Below are 19,899 nucleotides of genomic sequence, written 5' to 3'. Positions count from 1 at the left end.
TGTGGTGGCTTTTTCCCATCTGGCGAGGGCCAGCGGGGAGGGAGGAGAGACCCCGATCCCAGGCCGTCTGTCTCTCATAAAGAGACTTTGTGAGAAGCCTGGGCTTTGGCTCAGTGCTTTAAGACTTTTAAAGGCTTGCAATTAGCCAAGGTGCCTCCTCTTCTGTTCTCAGAGCTGTGCTGGGCCTGCAAGGGGAGCTAGGTTGGTGGCTTCGTGCAAACTCCTAAACCCTTCTGACCCACAGTGTCCTTACCTGTAAACAGAGGGAAGCTTGTAGCAGATGGAATGAGGCAACCTTGGGCTCACCAAGCACTGGGGAGCCTGGGATAGGGGAGGGGTTGCCTACTGGCTTCTCTCCTCCAAGAGAGTGCAGGGTAGCCAGGGGGCCAGGACTGTACAAGATCACTAGCCCACAGTTGTGGGAGAGGTGCCTATTGGGAGCTGGGAAGAAGAGATTATCTACAGCTGGGGCACCAGGCCAAGGCCTACAGTTATGGGCTGACTGTTAGGACCAGATGAGATCAGAGGCAGAAGGAGAGAAGTCGTCAGAGGTCTGAGGAGTGAGAGAAGCTCATGGAGGAGAGGGAATGGAGCTCAGCCAAAGAGAACCAAGTCAGCACACCAGGTACCTCACCTGGCTTCCAAGGAGTCAGCCAAGTGGAAGAAAAGGCGTCCACACGGAGGGGCAGGCAAGGTGCTGTGGGTGTGCAGAGGCCCGGTTTCTGATGAGAGGGTCCAGAGGGCATCACAGGAGGTGGCAGGTGAGATGGACCTCCAGGGACTTGAAGGTTTGGAGAGGCAGAAGCAAGTGACTGGCCCCTGGATGAAAAGGAAGTGCACCTAAGAAGTGCACAGGGGGCTCCTGAGTTGAGCGCTGCAATTGAGGCTAAGCCGTGGATCAGGAACCTGGAAGGAAGGTGAGTCTGGCACCTGCTGCTCCCCAGCAGCTGAGAGGAGGAACTGGGAAGGGCTGGAGAGGGAGGGAGGAGTTTGTGCGTGCAGGCAGCTCATACCTATCAGCCTGGGCCCCGGTGAGGCCCCACCTGGGATGCATGACCTTTCATAGAAGCATCTTCCGAATCCCACAAACACTGAGCACAAGAGTGTGTGGGATACAGAGGAGTCCCTCGCATGAATAACTAGATTCCCGGGTCGGCACCGTGAGAGGGGAGGGGCAGAGATTCCGTACGCCTCGGTATTCCTAGGCTCATGAAGAAATGCTCATCTCAGCCCCCACACCCAGGGCCCAGCCAGGAGAAGCAGCTGAAGGCATCAGTTGAAAACCAAAGCTCTGCATTCGAGACACCTGGTGACAGCCCAGCTTCGTTCCATCTCTGGGAGGACGGAACGCCGCCCAAGGATGCGCACGCCATCTGCAGGTCGCCTCCAGAACTGCAAGCACAATGATCAAAACTGAGCGGTCTGCATAGAATGCCTTCCAACCCCACCTCCCCTGCACACCAGACGTTGGGCAAACAAACACGAATCAGAGCCAACTCCAACCAGCAAGAGGGAATGAAAAACTCCTCAGAGGCTAAAGGCGCAGAAGATGGAACCAGCCTAAGGGCTACCTTAGAAGGGGAACGCTGTCAGGAAAATACGGATCCCGATACTAGGTGCCAGGTGCTGCTTGTAATCTCATTGCAGACTTGGGAGAAAGGTATCATGATTACCACTTGACAGGTGAGAAGGTTAGAGGAGCTAGAAGAGATGGGAATGAGATTAAATTCATGAGCGTCCAATTCCTTAACTACTGAGCCATACTACCTGCTGCTCCACTGTTCAAAGATGGAGTTTCAGTTCTTCCCCGAGGATGTTGCCAGGGAAAGAGTCCGCCAGGTCCAGGGAGCAAGCTGGACATACGGGCAGAAAAACAGTTGATGTGATGCTATCAGTAAACGGTTCAGGCAGGTGACCCAATATGCAGCACAGGATGGATTAAGGGCTCCGAAGTACTTCATCCTGGTGAAGGGCAGTGGTGGAAAAGGTGGAATTGAGCTCTGGGGAGCTGCTGGAGGTCTGGGACCTGAGGTGGACTCTGTAGGATGAGAAGGATTTGGAAAGGCAACAGAAAAGTAAGATGTGGGTCAGTTTAGCTTGTATTCCACTGGGCTAGGCCCCTTATTATAAAGCACAAAGTCTAGAAATTCAGACATACTTGAACAAAATCCACACGATTCTATTTGCTAATAATCTCTAACTTCAATAAGTTTTGCAGGGTTTTTTTTTTTTTTTTTTTTTTTTTTTTTTTTTTTTTTTTTTTGAGACAGCATCTCACTCTGTCACCCAGGCTGGAGTGCAGTGGTGTGATCACGGCTCACTGCAGCCTCGACCTTTCTGGCTCAAGTGATCTTCCTGCCTCAGCCCCTCGAGTAGCAGGGACTACAGGCACATGCCACAATGCTTGGCTAATTTTTGTAATTTTTTTTTTTTTTTTGTAGAGACAGGGTTTCACCATGTTGCCCAGGCTGGTCTCGAACTCCTGGACTCAAGCAATCCTCCCACCTCGGCCTCCCAAACTGCTGGGATTACAGTTGTGAGCCACTGGGCCAGGCCCTTGATATGTTTTTTAGCTAAACTACCAGCCTGCCTGTTTGATCCACACCCAGAAGCTAATTCACAAATCAGTGGCACTCCTGCTCCTCATTCCTCCCCAGCTCATCCTCATTGAAATCTATGTATCTGGAGCAGTCATCTTACACATTCACTTGCTCGTTTCCAGACCTCCACTTTGTCTACCATGCACAAGATGACCATCTGCCCTCGAGAGCCTTGATACTCCACGTGTGGTTCACAGGCCAGTGGCACCAGCATCACCGTCACCTAGGAGCTTGTTACAAATGCAAAATATCGGGCCTCACCCCAGAACCACTGAATCAGACTCTGCACTTCAGCACAATCCCCAGGGGACTCATATGCACATCAACGTTTGAGAAGCCCTCCTCTAGAAGACCTTCAGAGAGATGACCTCTTGTTCCTCCATTCTGCCAACAACCAGAGCTAGACTAGTGGCTCTCAAACTTAGGTGCACATCAGATTCACCTGAGGAGCTTGTTCAACAATACAGAAGCCAGCTCTCCCCAGCCCTAACAGGATAGGAATTTGTTGGTATGCAGCCTAGGCATTTTTTTTTTTTTTTTTTTTTTTTTGAGACAGGGTCTTGCCTTGTAGCCCAAGCTGGAGTGCAGTGATGCTATCACGGCTCACTGCAGCCTCCACCTCCCCGACTCAGGTGATCCTCCCTCCTCAGCCTCTCGAGTATCTGGGACTATAGGCACTTGCCACCACACCTGGCTAGTTTTTGTATTTTTAGTAGAGAAGGGGTTTCACCATGTTGCCCAGGCAGGTCTTGAACTCCTAAGCTCAAGCAATCGCCCACCTCGGCCTCCCAAAGTGCTAGGATTACAGGCATGAGCCACTGCACCTGACCAACATTTCTATTTTTATGGTGATAAAAAATACATAATATAAAATTCGCCATTTTAACCATTTTAAAATGTACAATTCAGCAGCACTAAGTACATTCACCTTGTTGTAAATCACCACTATCCACTTCCAGAACTTTCTCATCATTCCAAAATGAAACTTTGTACACATTAATCAATAACTCCCCAGTTTCCTCTCTCTCGGCACCTGGCAACCACCGTTCTATTTTCTGTCTGTATGAATCTGCCTATTCTGGGTACCTTGTATACGTGGAATCATATGATATGTGTCCTTTCGGTTCTAGCTTATTTCTTTTTTTTTTTTTTTTTTTTTTTTTTTTTTTTTTTTTTTTTTTTTTTTTTTTGAGGCGGAGTCTCGCTCTGTCGCCCGGACTGGAGTGCAGTGGCCCGATCTCAGCTCACTGCAAGCTCCGCCTCCCGGGTTTGCGCCATTCTCCCGCCTCAGCCTCCCGAGTAGCTGGGACTACAGGCGCCCGCCACCTCGCCCGGCTAGTTTTTGTATTTTTAGTAGAGACGGGGTTTCACTGTGTTAGCCAGGATGGTCTCGATCTCCTGACCTCGTGATCCGCCCGTCTCGGCCTCCCAAAGTGCTGGGATTACAGGCTTGAGCCACCGCGCCCGGCCGGTTCTAGCTTATTTCACTTAGCATCATGTCCTCGAGCTCCATCCATGTTGCAGCATGTGTCAGAATTTCATTCCTGTTTGGGGGTACTCCATTATTTACCACATGTTGCTTCTCCATTCCTCTCCTGGTGGACACGTGAGTTGCTTCTACCTCTCAGCTGTTGTGAATAATGCTGCTGTGAACACAGGTGTACAAGGATCTGTTTGAGCCCCCTCTTTTCAATTCCTTTGGGAATATAGCCAGGACTGGAACTGCTGAATCACACGCTCATTCTATATCTTACTTTTTGAGGAACCAATAAACTGTTTTCCACCAGGCATCTGTATTTTTTTTTTTTAATTTTTATTTTTTGAGACCAATTCTCAATCTGTAACCCAGGCTGGAGTGCAGTGGCATGATCTCGGCTCACTGCAACCTCCACCTCCCAGGTTCAAGCAATTCTCCTGCCTCAGTCTCCTGAGTAGCTGGGATTACAGGTACGTGCCACCACGCCCAGCTAATTTTTGTAGTTTTAGTAGAGACGGGGGTTTCACCATGTTGGCCAGGCTGGTCTTGAACTCCTGACCTTGTGGCATCTGTGTTTTTAACAAGCAAAATGATACCCAAGCATTTGTTCATTCACCAAATACCCTGAAGCACTTCCAATGATCTGGCACTGATCTGGACGCTAGAGATGCAAAAGCCCTGCGGGTCTCCTCCTGCACTCAAAGGCTCACTCCCTGGAGTGTGCGCAAACTGGCATAGGCGGAATGAAGGAAGCCTGGATCAGGGAACAGCAGGGATGGTTAGCTGTCTGCCGAAGCCTCATCATCCCTCCACAGTGCACAGTTGTTGCGGGGAAGTCGCTTTCCAACCCGTGACTACAGTTCCAGGCCCCCGATTCCCAGAGAAGGCCATGAGACTGAGCTCTGACCAGCGGAATGTGGCATAAGTGATACACGCTACTTTCAGGCCCAGCTCATGAAAACTTCCCTGGCCACCCTCTGCTCTCTCCAACTGGAAGTCAATGCCCAAGGTGAACTTGGAAGCCACTTATTGAAGATGGTAGATCCTCTATCACCCTGGCTTATACATCTATGTAGAGCAGAGGCCCTTCTATCCCCTTCAATGCCAGCTGGACTTTATGTGAGCAAGAAATAAACTTGCATTAAGCACCGATATTTTGGAGTTTGTTTTTACAACAACTAGCATCATCTTAATTTATGCAGGAGATGAAGGGGAACTTGGCTCCCCATAGAAATTCTCCCTTGATAGCTCAGGCCCAGGGCATCTTCCCACCCACCCCCCACCCGCCGTATCATGTCACATCCTCTTACCCTACATATTGGATTCCTATACAGGCAAACGGGTGGGAAAGGCAAAGGGAGCCGCTGCTGAGCTCAGAGAGGAGGAGGGCATCTGTGTGTCTGTAGGAGAGAAGGGTGGGAGAAGCAGGCTGAGCAGGAACCCTGAGTCGGGGCTCTGTCCTTCCTCCCAGAATCCATGTCCTCTTCCGGGCAATGACAGCAATACTCTAGGCCGAAGGAGGAACAGATGCCAGCTGGATTACCCTGGAGGTGATCCATGCTTGGTTTTAGTGTCTCTAAGAATCACACAATCTCAGGATTCAAAGAGACCTTCACTACCACCTAGTCCATGCTTCCACCCAAACTGGGAATTCCTTCTGCAATCAGTAAGAGTGGTCTGGCCCTCCCGTGCACACCTCCTGATGGAGAACTCGTCACTTCCCCAGCCAGCACATCTCACCCGTGATAGCTCTGCCGGCAAAACCTTCCTCACACTAAGCTTGGGGGACCCCTCCAACTTCTACTCACAAGGCTCGCTACTGCCACTACTGGGGGCACCACAAAACAAGTCTCATCCCTTCCCAACTCAGAAGCCCTCCACAGATGGTATTTGAACATTGTCCTCAGCAGACAGGCTCCCCAAGGGCAGAGAAGGGTTCCACTGTCTCTTCCAGAGAAGGGACAGTGCCTGACTTAATAGGAGCACAGCATATGTTAGATATAGATGAACAAAGGGTAAACAGTGGGAGAAACGGGCAAGGAGTTAGACCAGTGAAGGCCAAAATCTCCTGAAACATTAGTTCTCTCTGCATAGTGTCCCCAAAGTACAAGAAAACAACACAACGGAATGTCATCATGCCTGCTGCCATTTGCTGAAAGTCTACCTGTGTCAAGCACCCTGATAACCACTTAGCACGGATACTCTCCTAGTTTTACCACTGCCCTGTAAGAAAGAGTAAATCCTATGAGCACAAAACCCAGATGGTTTTGTCTCGGGGCCGTAGTGCTAGTCAAAGAACCTCAATCCACTCAGCCACCAAAAGGAAAGTTTTAAGTAAGTTATCTGCTTTTGTTTCTGTGATCCTGAAGGGGTCCGAAGAGCAGATGTAAGTGACACCCACTGACACCCTATGGGGCCTGTGTCCTCCCGCATCCCCCCATACACTGCCTGCTCTTCTCCAGCCCTGCTCAGCTCCACCCTCCTCTCCTCTGGGGAATGTTCTCTCGCATTCACTTCCCCCCATTTTCCATTAGGAAACAGCAACAGTTGGGTGCAGGGGAAGCAGGGTGCAGAGGAGGTGGGAGAAACTGCAGGCAAGACAGGCCTCCTCTTTGGTGATTCATGGGAAGGAGCTACAGATGGGAAATTAATGTGTTCGTAATTTCTGCCCTAAAGATGTATGATCTCCATTTTATTGGCTAAGAAAGAAGTCAAAGAGGTCAGATGACTTGTACAAGGCTACTCAGCCTGCAAGAGGCATCGGCCAGGGTTTGAATTCCAAAGCCAATGCTCACCAAACCACTTGGGATCCTTTTCAGAAAGCCAGGCAGCCCCTGGAAGGCGGCATGTGTAGAGCTCCTACTGTGTGGCGGGCACTGTGATGGAAACACTGGGGCTGTGGAGTCAATCCTGCTGCTCCCTTGCCAGCTCTGTGACCCCGGGAAAGCAGCTTCCCTCTCATGGGCCTCAATTTCCTCTTCTATGAAATGGGAGAATAACTCCCACACTGGCAGGTTGTTAAGACTGAAAGGAAATAATGAGGTTAAAAAGCTTTTAACTATGAAATGGGGATTAGACGAGATACAAACCCATCAGACCAGAGGGTCAGATTCCAGGGAAGCCAGGATTTGCCTGACCTGCCCAGGTTTTGTTGTTGCTACTGTTGTTTCTTGTTTTCTTTCTTTCTTTCTTTCTTTCTTTCTTCTTTCTTTCTTTCTTTTCTTTCTCTTTCTTTCTTTCTCTCTCTCTTTTTTTTTTTTTTTTTTTTTTTTTGTAGTCAGGGTTTTGCTGTTGCCCAGGCTGAAGTACAGTGGCGCAATCATGGTGCACTCAACCTGGAATTCCCGGCCTCAAGCGATCCTCCCACCTCAGCCTCCCGAGTTGCTGGGACTACAGGTGAGGAAGACCATGCCCAGCTTTTGTTTATTTTCCTGCCCAGGTTCGTGTCCAGGGAAGCAGGTGGGATATGAAGGTCCCTTGCTGCCCTAGAGAATCTACTGAAGGTCACCAAGAGGACTCAGTCTGTGCAGAAAGGGAAGCTCTGAAGGCCTCTGATGTCCTCAAATCCACTGTCATCAGTCCCAACCAGGAGCTGACACTTGGCCCCCAACTCCTGGGAGCCACCAGAAAGGGTGGACGACACAATAAAATGCCACCCCATCCGCGCTGGGCCAATGCCTCACCTCCCCCAGGAGGCATCACCCGGATAGCAAGCTCTGTCCTGAGACTTCCTGCCTCTGTGGGTGCCATTCTTTCTCTCTTCAGCTCCACCCTTCCTGGGCCCAGTGGAGGTGGACGGCACTGTTCCAGGCATGGCCCTGCGTGTCCCCAGCTGAGCCCCACCAGCACCTTTGTGACAAGTGGCATCTCCAGCGTGTGCTCTGACTGGACGCATCCTGGCTCAGCACCTGGGCAGCCACCATCAGCCACCGCTGCGGCCAGCTGCCTCAGACCAACGCCCCGTGCCAAAGCCAGGCCCCCAGCCACCGCGGGGCTCTGTCGGCAACACCAAGGGAGAGGGGACTTGGCTGGTCCCGCAAGCTTGGACTACAAGTCTCGTATTCCCACCCTCTCCCAGGCATTTCTACAGCATCTGACTCTGCCCGACGCCCTGGGTCCTGCCCACCTCAGCCTCCTTCTTCCCCAGGAGGCCATGGGTCCCACGCCTCCCAGGCTCTGAGACCCCTCCATGGGGATTCAGAGACTAGAGGAGTGCATGGTGGATTTGGGGGCACCAGGGGTGTCACCGCAGCCCAGCCCAGACTCCGAGGAACCTCCCTGGCATCGCGGACACTACCCTTTTCTTAAGCTCTGCCCAGGGACACCCTGAAGCCCTACAAAGGCCCTACCTCCTAAAAGGAATCCCTGCTCAGCTCAGCCCAGGTCTTTTGGAGGCATGAGATAGAGCCTTGAAGCCAGCCTAACATAATAGGTAATCCAAGAGAGTCCCAGATTCACTCCCTATCTTTGCCCCTTTCCAGGCCTAGGTGCCTAAGCTACCCCAGTACTGGCCCTACAGGGGGACGGGTCACTAGGAGAGAGCGGTGGAGCCTATGTTCTCAGTCTCCAAGGTCCATGCAGTGGGTAGGCGCAAATCAAAATTTGAGCCCAAAAGACCTGAGCTCAAATTCCGACCCCCAGGCACTAGTGGAGTATCTTTGGGAAATGATCCTCTTCCTAGGCCTCAGTTTCCTTATCTGTATAATGGAGCAGAAGATACCACACACTGAGAGGGTGAATGAAATAACCTAGGACAAGTACTCTGGGTGAAGCACCTTGTAAACTACCGAGCGTCGTGGAAATGCAAGTGGAACCCCGGGAGACTGTCCTGTACTCCAACCCAGGGCACTGTCTCAAGCCTGACAGGCTCTGCTCTGCCTCCTGCCTGCCAGCCCCAGGGCCTCAACTTTCCACTTTCCTCTCTCTCTCCCTCTCACACACAACTGACCATGAAAAGGAACACAATCCCCCAGCAAGCGTTTTCTTTGCCATCTGTCTTGTCCTCTGTGTCCAAGACTTTTGCTGTTACTCATGGGAAGTCACACAGGTTGCAGAGTCTCCATCATGGTTCCTGACTTCCCTGCCAGGGCAACAACAATAGCAACAGCTCCCATTTATTGAGGCCTTACTATGTGCCGAACACTGTTCTAAGGACTTCTTGCATCCTCATAACCTCTTTATAAAGGATAACGTGGAAATCCTTGTTCGATTCATAGCCTCCCTGCTTTTAACCCTGAGAGTGAGACTCACCAAACTGTCCCTCTGCTTCTTACCTCCCAAGAACAGGTATCCCTCTCTTCAGCAGGGGCAATCAGAAATGTCTCCAATGCTCTCTGCTCTACCACACAGAGCAAAAGCCATGAAGCAGACTAACCTCTCCCATCCTAGAATTTTTAAAACTAGAAGAGCACTACCTGTACCCCTTCCTGCCAGAGCGGAGAGTGGAGCTGTGCTTCCTGGAGATGGGGGCAGCCCCCTCCCAGGCTGTGCTGCCCACCCGCAAACCATTTCATCACAGACCAAAGGGCCCTCCCTGAAGAGTTAGAAGGCTGCTGGAGAGACAGTAAGGTTTCCATGGTGGGGGCTATGGCTGAGATGACTTAATGAAACAGCAGCTCTCTCCCAGCTCCAGATCAATCATCCCAATGATCTAGACCCAGTCCCCCTATCTGATCAGAGGTCAGGGCCAGGGGGAAACAATGGACATGGATTTGGATGAAAGTGGTATGGTTCCTTCAAGAAAAATCAAAAGGGAGAGGACACTAACCAGCTGACTTGACCCAACCAAGGAAGATGGAAGGCGATCCTTCCTACGGGGCCATCTTGTCCTAACCCTTGCCTCCAAACTGAGGCCATGGGTCCATCCCAAAGGTTATGGGCAGGAGCCTGTTCTATTGTTATGCTCTCAGGCACCAGCACCTCCACAGACACTCTGCTGCCCACCACCCTTTGCTCTATTTCAAGGAGCGCTACCCATCACCCTTTGCTCTATTTCAAGGAGCGCTACCCATCACCCTTTGCTCTATTTCAAGGAGCGCTACCCATAACCTTTTGCTCTATTTCAAGGAGGGCTGGGATCCCAACCCAAGCCTGAGGGTCAGAGAGAGCACAGCTGGGAGCCTCTCAACAGTCACCCTAGCCTCAGAGACCCTGGAAAGGGAGAGAAGGAACTACTGAACTCTCCAGGGAGTGTGCCTTCGTGGGGCCCGGTGGGGAAGGAGAATCAGGACTTTGAGGGCTGCTGGGCAAGAAGGAGACTCCTATACCCTCTCTAGAAGAAATGCCACTACATCTTCTGAAAGCACTGACAACAATCGGTGAAAAGCTTGATGGGGACAATGTAATATGACCCCAAAACCAAGAGCTGGGGTTCTACTCCATGTAAGACATGGACTTTCTAACCCACAACGGAGCTAAGCACGCTATGGGGTGTGTGCGTGCGTCTGTGGTCATTTCCTCGCCTCCCACCTGATAGAAAATGGTGGCAGATTCTAAATTACAAAGACTCATATTTACAAATGTCTGCCATCTCCTCAACCCTACTGTGATGTGAGCAGTGCTTATCACAGCAGGGCACCAGCACCTCTCCTTCTTTCAGGGTGGCTGTGATATGTCTCAAATAAATTAAGCCTCCCATTTCTTTTTTTTTTTTTTTTTTTTTTTTTTGGAGACACAGTCTCACTCTGTTGCCCAGGCTGGAGTGCAGTGGCACGATCTCAGCTCACTGCTGCTTCCGCCTCCCAGGTTCAAGCGATTCTCCTGCCTCAGCCTCCTGAGTAGCTGGGACTACAGGTGTGTGCCACCACGTCCAGCTAATTTTTGTATTTTTAGTAGAGACGGGGTTTCACCATGTTGACCAGGATAGTCTTGATCTCAATCCACCCACCTCGGCCTCCCGAAGTGCTGGGATTACAGGCGTGAGCCACCGTGCCCGACCAAGGCTCCCATTTCAATGGACTCATTTACTAGAAACAAACTAGGTCTTTGATAATGTGTGTGCTGGCCCGTGTGAACCACCAGCTTCTTGGAAGGGGAAAATAAGAGTGCATTGTTTTCAAACTAAAAAGACTAGAAAAGAAGGGAAGGCCTGTCTTCCTCTGGCTGTGGTAGTCCATCATGGAAAAGAGAATTACACTGCCCTTCCCTCGGGGTGCTGCGTGACACACCTGCTGGAGAGGGCACATGTCATGGGAGGGCAGGCAGGGGAAGCAGGCAGGAGATGCAAGAAAGGAGAAGGGGACTTTCCAATTCATCAGGACATGGCTGATAGCAGAAACTCCATTTTTTAACCATCACTTCCCCACCTCCCCCAGAAAAGCTGGTGGTGGAATCAGCAATCCCCTCTCAGCACCCCTCCCCACCGGAGCCCTGTCTTGGCCCCCCAGCAGCCCTCTGGATGAGGCCACAAGAGTTGCTGAGGCAGAGGCTGCTACCCTGCTTCATTCCCAGAGTGTGGGTTCAGGCTGAGCTTGTGACCAGGGAAGCACAGGAACAGAAAGAACTTGTTCAGGTGACAGCCTGCATGGACAGGACTTGTTCAGATGACAGCCTAAACCCAGGACAGAGGCCAAGATCAGGAACAGAAAGGACTTGTTCAGGTGACAGCCTAAACCCAGGACGGAGGCAAAGATTATTTCCCCACACCTCATACTGCTATTTTGGGTGGGAGTTTACTGGGGGGGCAGGGAGGTGGAAGGGGTCAGTGGGGGGCGTCTGTCATCATTCCCAGCACTGTTCCCTTAAGAAAACCGTCAATCAACTACTCACGACAGCTTGGGGCAATCGTCCAATCCTACATTAGGAGTGACCCATACTCCACCATAACGGGGAAGAGAATCTAAGCATCCCTCCTTTTTATTTGCATAACATCTCCAGAAGGAACTGGTAGTATTTTACCTTCAAGAGGGAGCACTAGATAACTCATGGAGTGACTTTTGTACCATTTGAATATCGAGTCATGTGAACATATAGTCTACTAAGAATATCCTTTAAAAAAAAAAAAACTCTTTTCTGAAGCCCCAGGCCAGGAAGTTACGACACTGGTTCTATTCCCACCTCTGCCACTGTGGCTGCAACTTGGAGCACCTCATGCAGCCTCTCTAGGCAGTTTCCTCTACTGCAAAACCTGAACGGACTGAACAAGTAATCCATAAGGCCCCACTATGGACCCCAATTCCTATGAGGAAACCCAATCCCCAGTGTGATGATATGAGGAGGCGGGGCCTTTGGGGAGGCGATTCGGCTGTGAAGGCGCAGCCCTCATGACTGGGATTAGTGCCCTCAGAAGGGGCTGAAGGAGCCAAGAGTCCTACACTTCTACTAGGCGAGGATGCAGAAGCTGCCCTCTAGGAACTAGAAACCACTCACCAGACACCAAATTTCTCAACACCTTGATCTTGGATTTTCAGCCTCCGGAACTGTGAGAAATAAATTGCTGTTTAAAAGCTACCTGGTTGATGGCATTTTGTCACAGCAGTCCAAATGGACTCAGTGGCCCCTTTCAGCTCCAAACGTCTGTGATTCTAGTCTCCCCAGCTAGATGCTAAAACCCATGAGAGGAGGGATGGGACAATTTTGAAATCTTCTGAAAAAGTCCCTTCGTAAACCCTAACCCAAGGTTTTTCCCCAGCTAGAAGCCACCCGCTTCCTGCAACCCAGGTCTTCAGACCAAGCTGGCCAGGACTGTTCTGTGTGCCAGGAGGAGGATAGGAGATGCTGACACAGCAGAGCCTGGTTCACAGATCTCGATTTCCAGAGATCTGGGTTCAAATACTGCGTATGACCTTGGGCTATAGTAATATCACCTCTCTGAGCCTAAGTTGCCTCATGGATGAAATAAGAACACTAACATCATAAGATTAAGATTACAGGCCGGGCGCGGTGGCTCAAGCCTGTAATCCCAGCACTTTGGGAGGCTGAGACGGGCGGATCACGAGGTCAGGAGATCGAGACCATCCCAGCTAACATGGTGAAACCCCGTCTCTACTAAAAAACACAAAAAACTCGCCAGGCGAGGTGGCGGGCGCCTGTAGTCCCAGCTACTCGGGAGGCTGAGGCAGGAGAATGGCATAAACCCGGGAGGCAGAGCTTGCAGTGAGCTGAGATCCGGCCACTGCACTCCAGCCTGGGCAACAGAGCGAGACTCCGTCTCAAAAAAAAAAAAAAAAAAAAGATTACAAACAATAGCACATAAAAAGCATCTGGCACAAAGAAAGCACTCAACAAATGTTAGCTTGCTTCTCCTTCCCTCCCTTCTTTCCTTTCTTCCTTCCCCCCAGAAAGTGGCTAGGATGCGGAACTGGGTTATTTTGCATGTTTCGTCCTTAGGTTGCTTTTCTTGTACAAATCTGTATCATGTGGCCATCTTGGTTTGTTCTCCTAGCAATTCTGTTGCTGTAAATCCAAGACTGTATTTAGGCTACTCACACCACTGGAGCAGAAAAACCCAGCTAACTTTGCCAGCTTAGGGACTTTGGGGGACTCATCTTGCATTCTGCCTGCGTGGGGAAAACACCAATCAGCCTTTGGGAAATGGCACCACGGGTCTCCACCTGATAGGTGGGACAGCAGTGAAGGGGCAAAGGGAGAGATGGCGAATTCAGCACTTCCCAAGGACTGGTAGTAGGGAAGATAGCGCTCTGGGGGTGCAGGGATGGAGTGTGGGGGCACTGCACAAGCAGGGAGCTCAGCTACTTTACTGGGAACTCCAGGCATGTAAAGGTTCTCTGAGCCTTAGTTTCCTCATCCATAAAAACGGAACAGAAAATATCTACATCAATAACTACATTGTAGTGATGATTAAATCAGATACCACATAGGGCAGTATTCTATGAATATTCATTTTTCCTTCCTCCCTTTCTCAGGAAGGAGGCAAAGGCCTCCCAAAAGCAGCAGACACATTTACATGACTGCCTTGTAGAAAATGGACTTTTAGAGATTTAACTGATGCAGAAAACACCCAGGATTATCACTAGAGTTGGCTGCACCACATAAGCTATTCCCAAAGCACACAGAATGAGCCACATGATGAAACGGAGTTTTCTATGTAGTGGGCTGATGCCTAAAAGGCATCTGAGGAGATCAACAGCCAGTTTCATCTTAGTTTCTTATTCCATGACCAAGAATGAGTTGGAGGACGGAGGGAGTTAATTTGTGTGTTAGAGAGGCAAGGGCAACCCCACAGCTTGCAAAAAAACAAAAATAGGTGCATTTTATTTAAACAATGGAACAAACATCAGAGAGCATCCCCTGCAAAGCCCCCACCCAAGAGCCAGCTGATGGAAGCAGGACTGCAGGACGCTCTGCCACAACAGCAGCATCTCCAACTGCACAAGACCCCTTGCTGCCAGGGCTGGGCACCAGCCTAGTCCCTTGCCTGCCTGCCTGAGGCAGCCTTGGAATCAGGGCAGGGGTGGCACAGGTAGAAAAGAGAGATGGAAACAATGCCCATGAATATATCCAACATGTCCTAGGAGGAAAAAAACCGTCATGAGGACCAGAAGCCATCCCAATCTTTTTTTGGCCTTCCAGAGAAGTTATGTTGAGACCTGAGACTCCAGCTGAAATGGCTCCCTGAGGAGCCCCAGGGAGCAGGAGGGGTGCTCCTGAAGACAGCCCCCGAGGAAAACACAGTGCCTGCAGAGGGACAGCCCCCAGCACCCTCTGGCAGGGCTCTGGACAGCTGAGCCCAATCCTGAGAGAGTCAAAAAGAGTGCTCGGAATGCTCAAGAAAAAAAGGCATTTTTTTAATAAATAAATATTAATAATAATATTTATATTAATAAAAATTAAGAAAGAAAAGAAAGACAAAAAAGAAAGGGTCTGATCTGACGCTGAGGTATTGGAGATAGATGTGGGCCCAGAGAAACCGGGTCTGAGGGTACACACATGCTGGGGGTCTCTGTCCTGATGAACTAAGAACCATGTGCACAACCTTCTTGGGAGCCCCGAGCAGTGTGCTGCAGGACCAAGGAAACAAGCAGCTCCAAAGGGACTCCCTGAGCCTCCAAAGGCAGCTCCTCTAACACCTCCCTTCCTCCCAAAGCGCTCCCGGCCCTGATGCCCGCAGCCACCGCACACCATCAGCGTGCCATGTCAATGACAGCAGCTCGTTACAAGTCCACACATTTTAGCCCGAGATAGGTTATGTAGTCACAGAATGTGTGGCTTTACTGTTCCACTCAATCCCCTGGTCCCTGGTGGCTCCTGTAAGTCGAAGGGGGCAGAAGGGTGCTTCCTCAGATGGAAGCAGGCAGGCAGCTCCTCAGGCACTTGGTCTGGGTGGAGGAGAGGCTGAGCTGCCCCAAGCCCCTGCTCAGGGCCTCAGAAGCGATACACCTTCACTCTGTTGTGCTCATCGAGGCCCAGCTGCAGGAGGCTCAAAGTAGCTGTTGGCTTGGGTGTTGAAGAGAAGAGAGGTCTGGCCACAAGGTGAAGGAAAACTGCAGTCACTGGGCATAGCCAGGCAGGGGCCATGAAAGGGTCAAAGGCTGAACAGGATCCTCCTCAGCCCTTTAGGGCACAAGCCTGAGCCCCATGGCTCAGCCCAGTTTGGGAACCAAGTAAAAGGATACAACTTGGGGTCATTCTTGACACGTTCCAGCCACCTCCGGTTGGCCTCAATTACGCCCTGAAAGGTGGTGCTGCCCGCCTCGGGGACTTGGGAATGGGAGTGCTGCAGGAGCCGGAGCTGCTCACTGGGAAGGAAGAGGAGAGCATGGGGGAGGGGAGAGAGCCGGCGTGGAAGTGCCAGAGGATGTGCAGAGGCCATCAGATCTGTCACCTCCTCCCTCTTCCTCTCAGCTAGCAGAGCAGCTTCTCTGAGGTTCCTAGCAATTCAAAGATTCAAAACATCTGCCCCCCAAGAACAGTTCCCAAACGGGAAGGCGGTGGATACCCTCTGCCCACTTGCTGGGTGCTACTGATATGCGGCTCTGGGCTCCCACATCTGCCTGCTCCCGCCAATCTCATCAGCAAAGTGCTCCCCTCTGTCAACTCAATCCTTGGCCAGCGTCAGCTCTCAAGATGGCCAAGGGTTGGTGGGGGGTACGCATTGTTAGGGGCCTGAGGGAGGGAGAGGGGTTTATATTTGGCAAGAACAAGATGAATGGAAAATTAATAACAGGTTTAAATAATTGCCCATCTGTCTCCTCCACAGGGTGTCCCTCTCACTCCAGATGTTGCTCAGCAGGACTTGGGGAAGAAGGGAGCCACAGGAAGCAGACAAGAGCTCAAGGGCAAAGACAAAGGCCAGACTCCAGGGCTGGAGGAGCTAGAGGGAGGGGCAGGGGCAGGGTCCTACCAGGGGCTGACTCCTCCCCACGGGGGCCAGAGGGCAGCTTCCTCAGGAGGTTGGCTGGGTAAGCCCAGCCCTTCCCCACTGGGACCTTGGCGGTATGGACTTGACTTCCCTCTGGTTGCAGACGGGCGCCTCAGACCCAGGCAAGTGGGGACAGCTCTGTGGACTAGAGGCCTGCCTGACTTCTTGGGGTAAGACCAGGAGGCCTGCTCCCCTCAGAGGTCCACCCGCCCCGGGAGGCGCAGGGAGCAGCTATGGCGTTCCACCCCAACCAGCCCCCAGGGAGGCTCACCTGGCAGACACGTAACCCAGCCTGCTCTCCAGCGGGGCAGGGCTGTTGCTGAGCAGCGGGATGCCAGCTGGAAGAGCGTAGGGACAGGGCTCAGAAATGGGCAGTGGTCACCACCCTGCTCACCAGTGCCTCTTGCCTCCCCAGAATAAACAATAAAAGGAAAAGTTTCAGTGGCTGGAGGCCAGAGACAGGTGAGAGACAGGAATGGTCCTATTTATTTTATTTTTAAAACTTAATCTACTTTTCAATTTGGGTTAGGGCAGAAAGAAGATATTTTGTTTTCCCTCAAATGCCTGTGTTTAATGGCTTTTCATAATCCTCAGCAGGGCTGAGACCCGGGGAGGCCACCTGGCTCAGAAGCAAGAATGAGCCACACAGCCAAGAGGTTCCAAGCAGAATCCTGGAGTCACAGAGACATGGGGTCACAACTGAGTTTGTTATTCTCTCACTGGGTACCCTAGAGCATACTACTTAACCGCTCTGAAACTCAGTTTCCTCATCTGTAAAATGGGGATAAATCATTACTACCTCAGAGAATAGAAATGAAAATATATATATATATAAACTGCTTGGCCCATAATGCATTGCACAAGATGGTAGCTATTAAGATAATGACAACAATGACCTTTTAGGTTCCGAGCTCCAAAATCCATAAGAAAGGCCCCAGTCAGCCAGGCTCCATCTAAACCATCCTGACCCACAGAACTCCTGGCTGCAGGGCCACCTGCAATGTCTCCTTCCCCAGGGACCCACAGGTAGAGTCAATGGACCAACGGACTATGGCAACGTTAGAGGAGGAGAGGTGTGGCAAAGGGATGCAAAAGAGGAAGAGGAAAAAAGGAGCAGGAGAAAGAGGGTAGAACAAAAGGAAGAGGAGGAGGAGGAGGAGGGTGGGAAGGCTCCGCCCAGAGTGGGGCTTACATGGAAAATACTTGCGCCATTTCTCCAACAGGAAGTCGTCCACTGTTTGAGCCACAGAGGAGGGGAGCCTGGGCCCCTGCCCTGAATCCCAGGCCCACTGGGTGGACGTGGGTGTAGCAGATGATAAGGCTGAGAACCTGGCCAGGGAGCCGTAGTAGGTGGGGGTGGGGGTGCTTTTGGAGGCCCGGGGAGGGAGCTGGGCTGGCGTGGAGGCGAGGAGCGGCGGTGGCGACTGAGGGTTGAGGCTGTCCAGGATGCTGAGGACGCTGCTCAGCTGGCTGCTGATTTGCCGGAGGGAGTGGCTCAGCCCATGGATCTTGCGGGAGGTGAGACCTGGGGTTGAGTCAACTGAAAGAAAAGAGGTGGGTGGTGGGAAGGGATTCAAGCTCAGGACCCTGGACCATTCCCAGACACAGCTGTCATGCAGCAACCTACTGGCCACCCCTCCCTGCTTCTCCAAACAGCCCCTTAGCCTTATGAGGGGGTCAGGGATGGCAGGGCTTCTGTGTTCCAGACAGTGCAGGTGAGAAGCTGGGAAACAGGTTTCCAGGGTAAGGCCCTGGGTGATGGGCCCAGGACCTCATAGAGAAGGAAGGGGAGAGGGCCCTTCTGTCACATACAGGCCAGAGCAGCCGAGAGAGAAGAGCCTCCCCAAGGAGGCCCTGGAAGAGAAAGGCCAGCAAGGCCGGCGGTCACACTGTAGAGTGCTCTGCAGCATTCAGAAGGCTTCCCTGACCTTTCAGCCCCACGTGCTGGCAAACCCAGATGGTCTGATTCCTTCCCAGCATTGACTGAGCACCTAGTCCAGACACCAGCTCACAGAGGCCTCCCTCTGCAGGGAAGGGGGTTCTTCCTCTGTTCCCCCAGTTCCTCCCATTCCATGGATACCATGGTCCTCACCCTGCATCTCCCCCACTCACTCCTCTGCTGCCACCACCACTCACAGTGAGGCAGGGAACAAGATTCAGAACTTTCACTGCTCAGGCTGTCCACGTCACTGAGGTCGAAGGTGACCGCCTTCTTGGTGGGGGATCCTCCCAGAGTGCCCTCATCTGAGGCCTGCAGGGTAGAGTTAGCAGTTATGACGGGCCTCTCCCACATGCTTTCTGGCCTTCTTCCTTCCTTTCTAGGAAACAGCTAGGTCACTGCGCTAGGTTCTTCTGTATGTTTTGTCTTTAAGCTGGTTTTCTTACACAAATCCATGAAACATGGCCATCTCCATTTGTTCTCCTAGCAATTTTGCTGCTACAAATTCAAGGCAGTATGTAGGCTGTTGCCCTTGTGATGTGTGGGAACTGAGGATTTGGCGAGTAGACTCCTCTGGGGCCCAGAGTTCCACCAGGCACCCTGGGCAAAGCAAATCACACAGGGCTGCCTCACAGCAGGGTGGGAGGGAAGCAAGGCTCAGCATATGTCCCAAAAGCCTGAGACATAGACAACAGTGCCATCAGGCCCACACAGACCCCCACCACCCTTCCCAGTAAGCTCTCCCTTTAGTGTTACTCCACCTAAGCCTCCCCTGCGCTATATCTAAACCTCAGACACCCAGGAGAAAGTCCACAAGGTCACAGGCCAGGCAGGAAAACCTATCATGTGTGTCCATTCCTGACGCCCTGGTCATACCTCTCCTTAGGGACCAGGGTAGGGTAAGGGCTCGGCCCTCTTCTCAGGCACCTTTAGCAAGAGGGTCCAGGTGTATTCAGGCCCATTCAGCACAGGTATCCAAACCCACAGGTGTCTTCAACAAACTCAGAACTGAAGCCACTGCCACCTTCATCAGCCAGTAGACAAGCCTACTGCCCAATCCTGGGCCCTAGAGGCCCAGCTCCCCCTGATACAGGACCAAAGAACTCAACCCAATCCCAAGAACAGAAGAGGAAGGCCAGGGCCCACTGGGCTATGTGGCCATGGGGCTGCACCTCTTCCCAAAGAGAGGACTCCAGCTGATTCAGTTTCTCCTCTTTCTTCTTCAGGAGGCTGTGGCCTTTCCGCATGGCTGACTTCATCTCATCCAGGTGCCTGGTCTCCTGCAGCCAAGGAGAAAACAGAGGAGAAATGACTACCTACACAGACGCTGGAGTCCCAACCCTGCCATTTGCTGACTGGGTGATCTTGAACAAATTACTATAGTCTGCTTTCTCATCTGGAAAAGAGAACTACGACTTTTCATAGGGTCGTGAGAATTACATGAGAAAGAGTATGTGACTATGTTGCATGTTTAACACCATGCCCACACCTTAAAAACTCTCAAATGGTTACTGTTAACCAAATGGTCATCATTTATTATGGTTATTGTTTTTAGAGATGAGGT

At 51.5% G+C, this 19,899-nt stretch overlaps 1 protein-coding gene across 9 annotated transcripts in view; it reads right to left on the bottom strand.

Moving 5' to 3' along the window:
* Positions 1-14,261: 14,261 nt before the first annotated feature.
* CEP164 (centrosomal protein 164) overlaps positions 14,262-19,899 on the bottom strand; it is an 86,345-nt gene continuing 80,707 nt past the window's right edge. For 8 of the 9 annotated variants that reach the window (XM_010367415.2, XM_030918260.1, XM_010367416.2 and 5 more), the window contains 6 exons: positions 19,508-19,615; positions 18,533-18,647; positions 17,589-17,936; positions 16,668-16,734; positions 15,651-15,773; positions 14,262-15,496 (listed from right to left, as the gene is read on the bottom strand). In XM_010367415.2, coding sequence (XP_010365717.2) covers positions 15,400-15,496; positions 15,651-15,773; positions 16,668-16,734; positions 17,589-17,936; positions 18,533-18,647; positions 19,508-19,615 — 858 coding nt within the window. In that variant the 3' untranslated portion in view covers positions 14,262-15,399. Of the gene's footprint in view, positions 15,501-15,650; positions 15,774-16,667; positions 16,735-17,588; positions 17,937-18,532; positions 18,648-19,507; positions 19,616-19,899 lie in introns of all 9 variants that reach the window. The other variant, XM_030918261.1, reaches the window with a different exon arrangement.

This window comes from Rhinopithecus roxellana, chromosome 15 (assembly GCF_007565055.1).
Source record: "Rhinopithecus roxellana isolate Shanxi Qingling chromosome 15, ASM756505v1, whole genome shotgun sequence".
NCBI classification, from domain to species: Eukaryota; Metazoa; Chordata; class Mammalia; order Primates; family Cercopithecidae; genus Rhinopithecus; species Rhinopithecus roxellana.
Note: the sequence above shows the minus strand (reverse complement) of the source record. Positions and strands in the feature narration are given on the sequence as shown.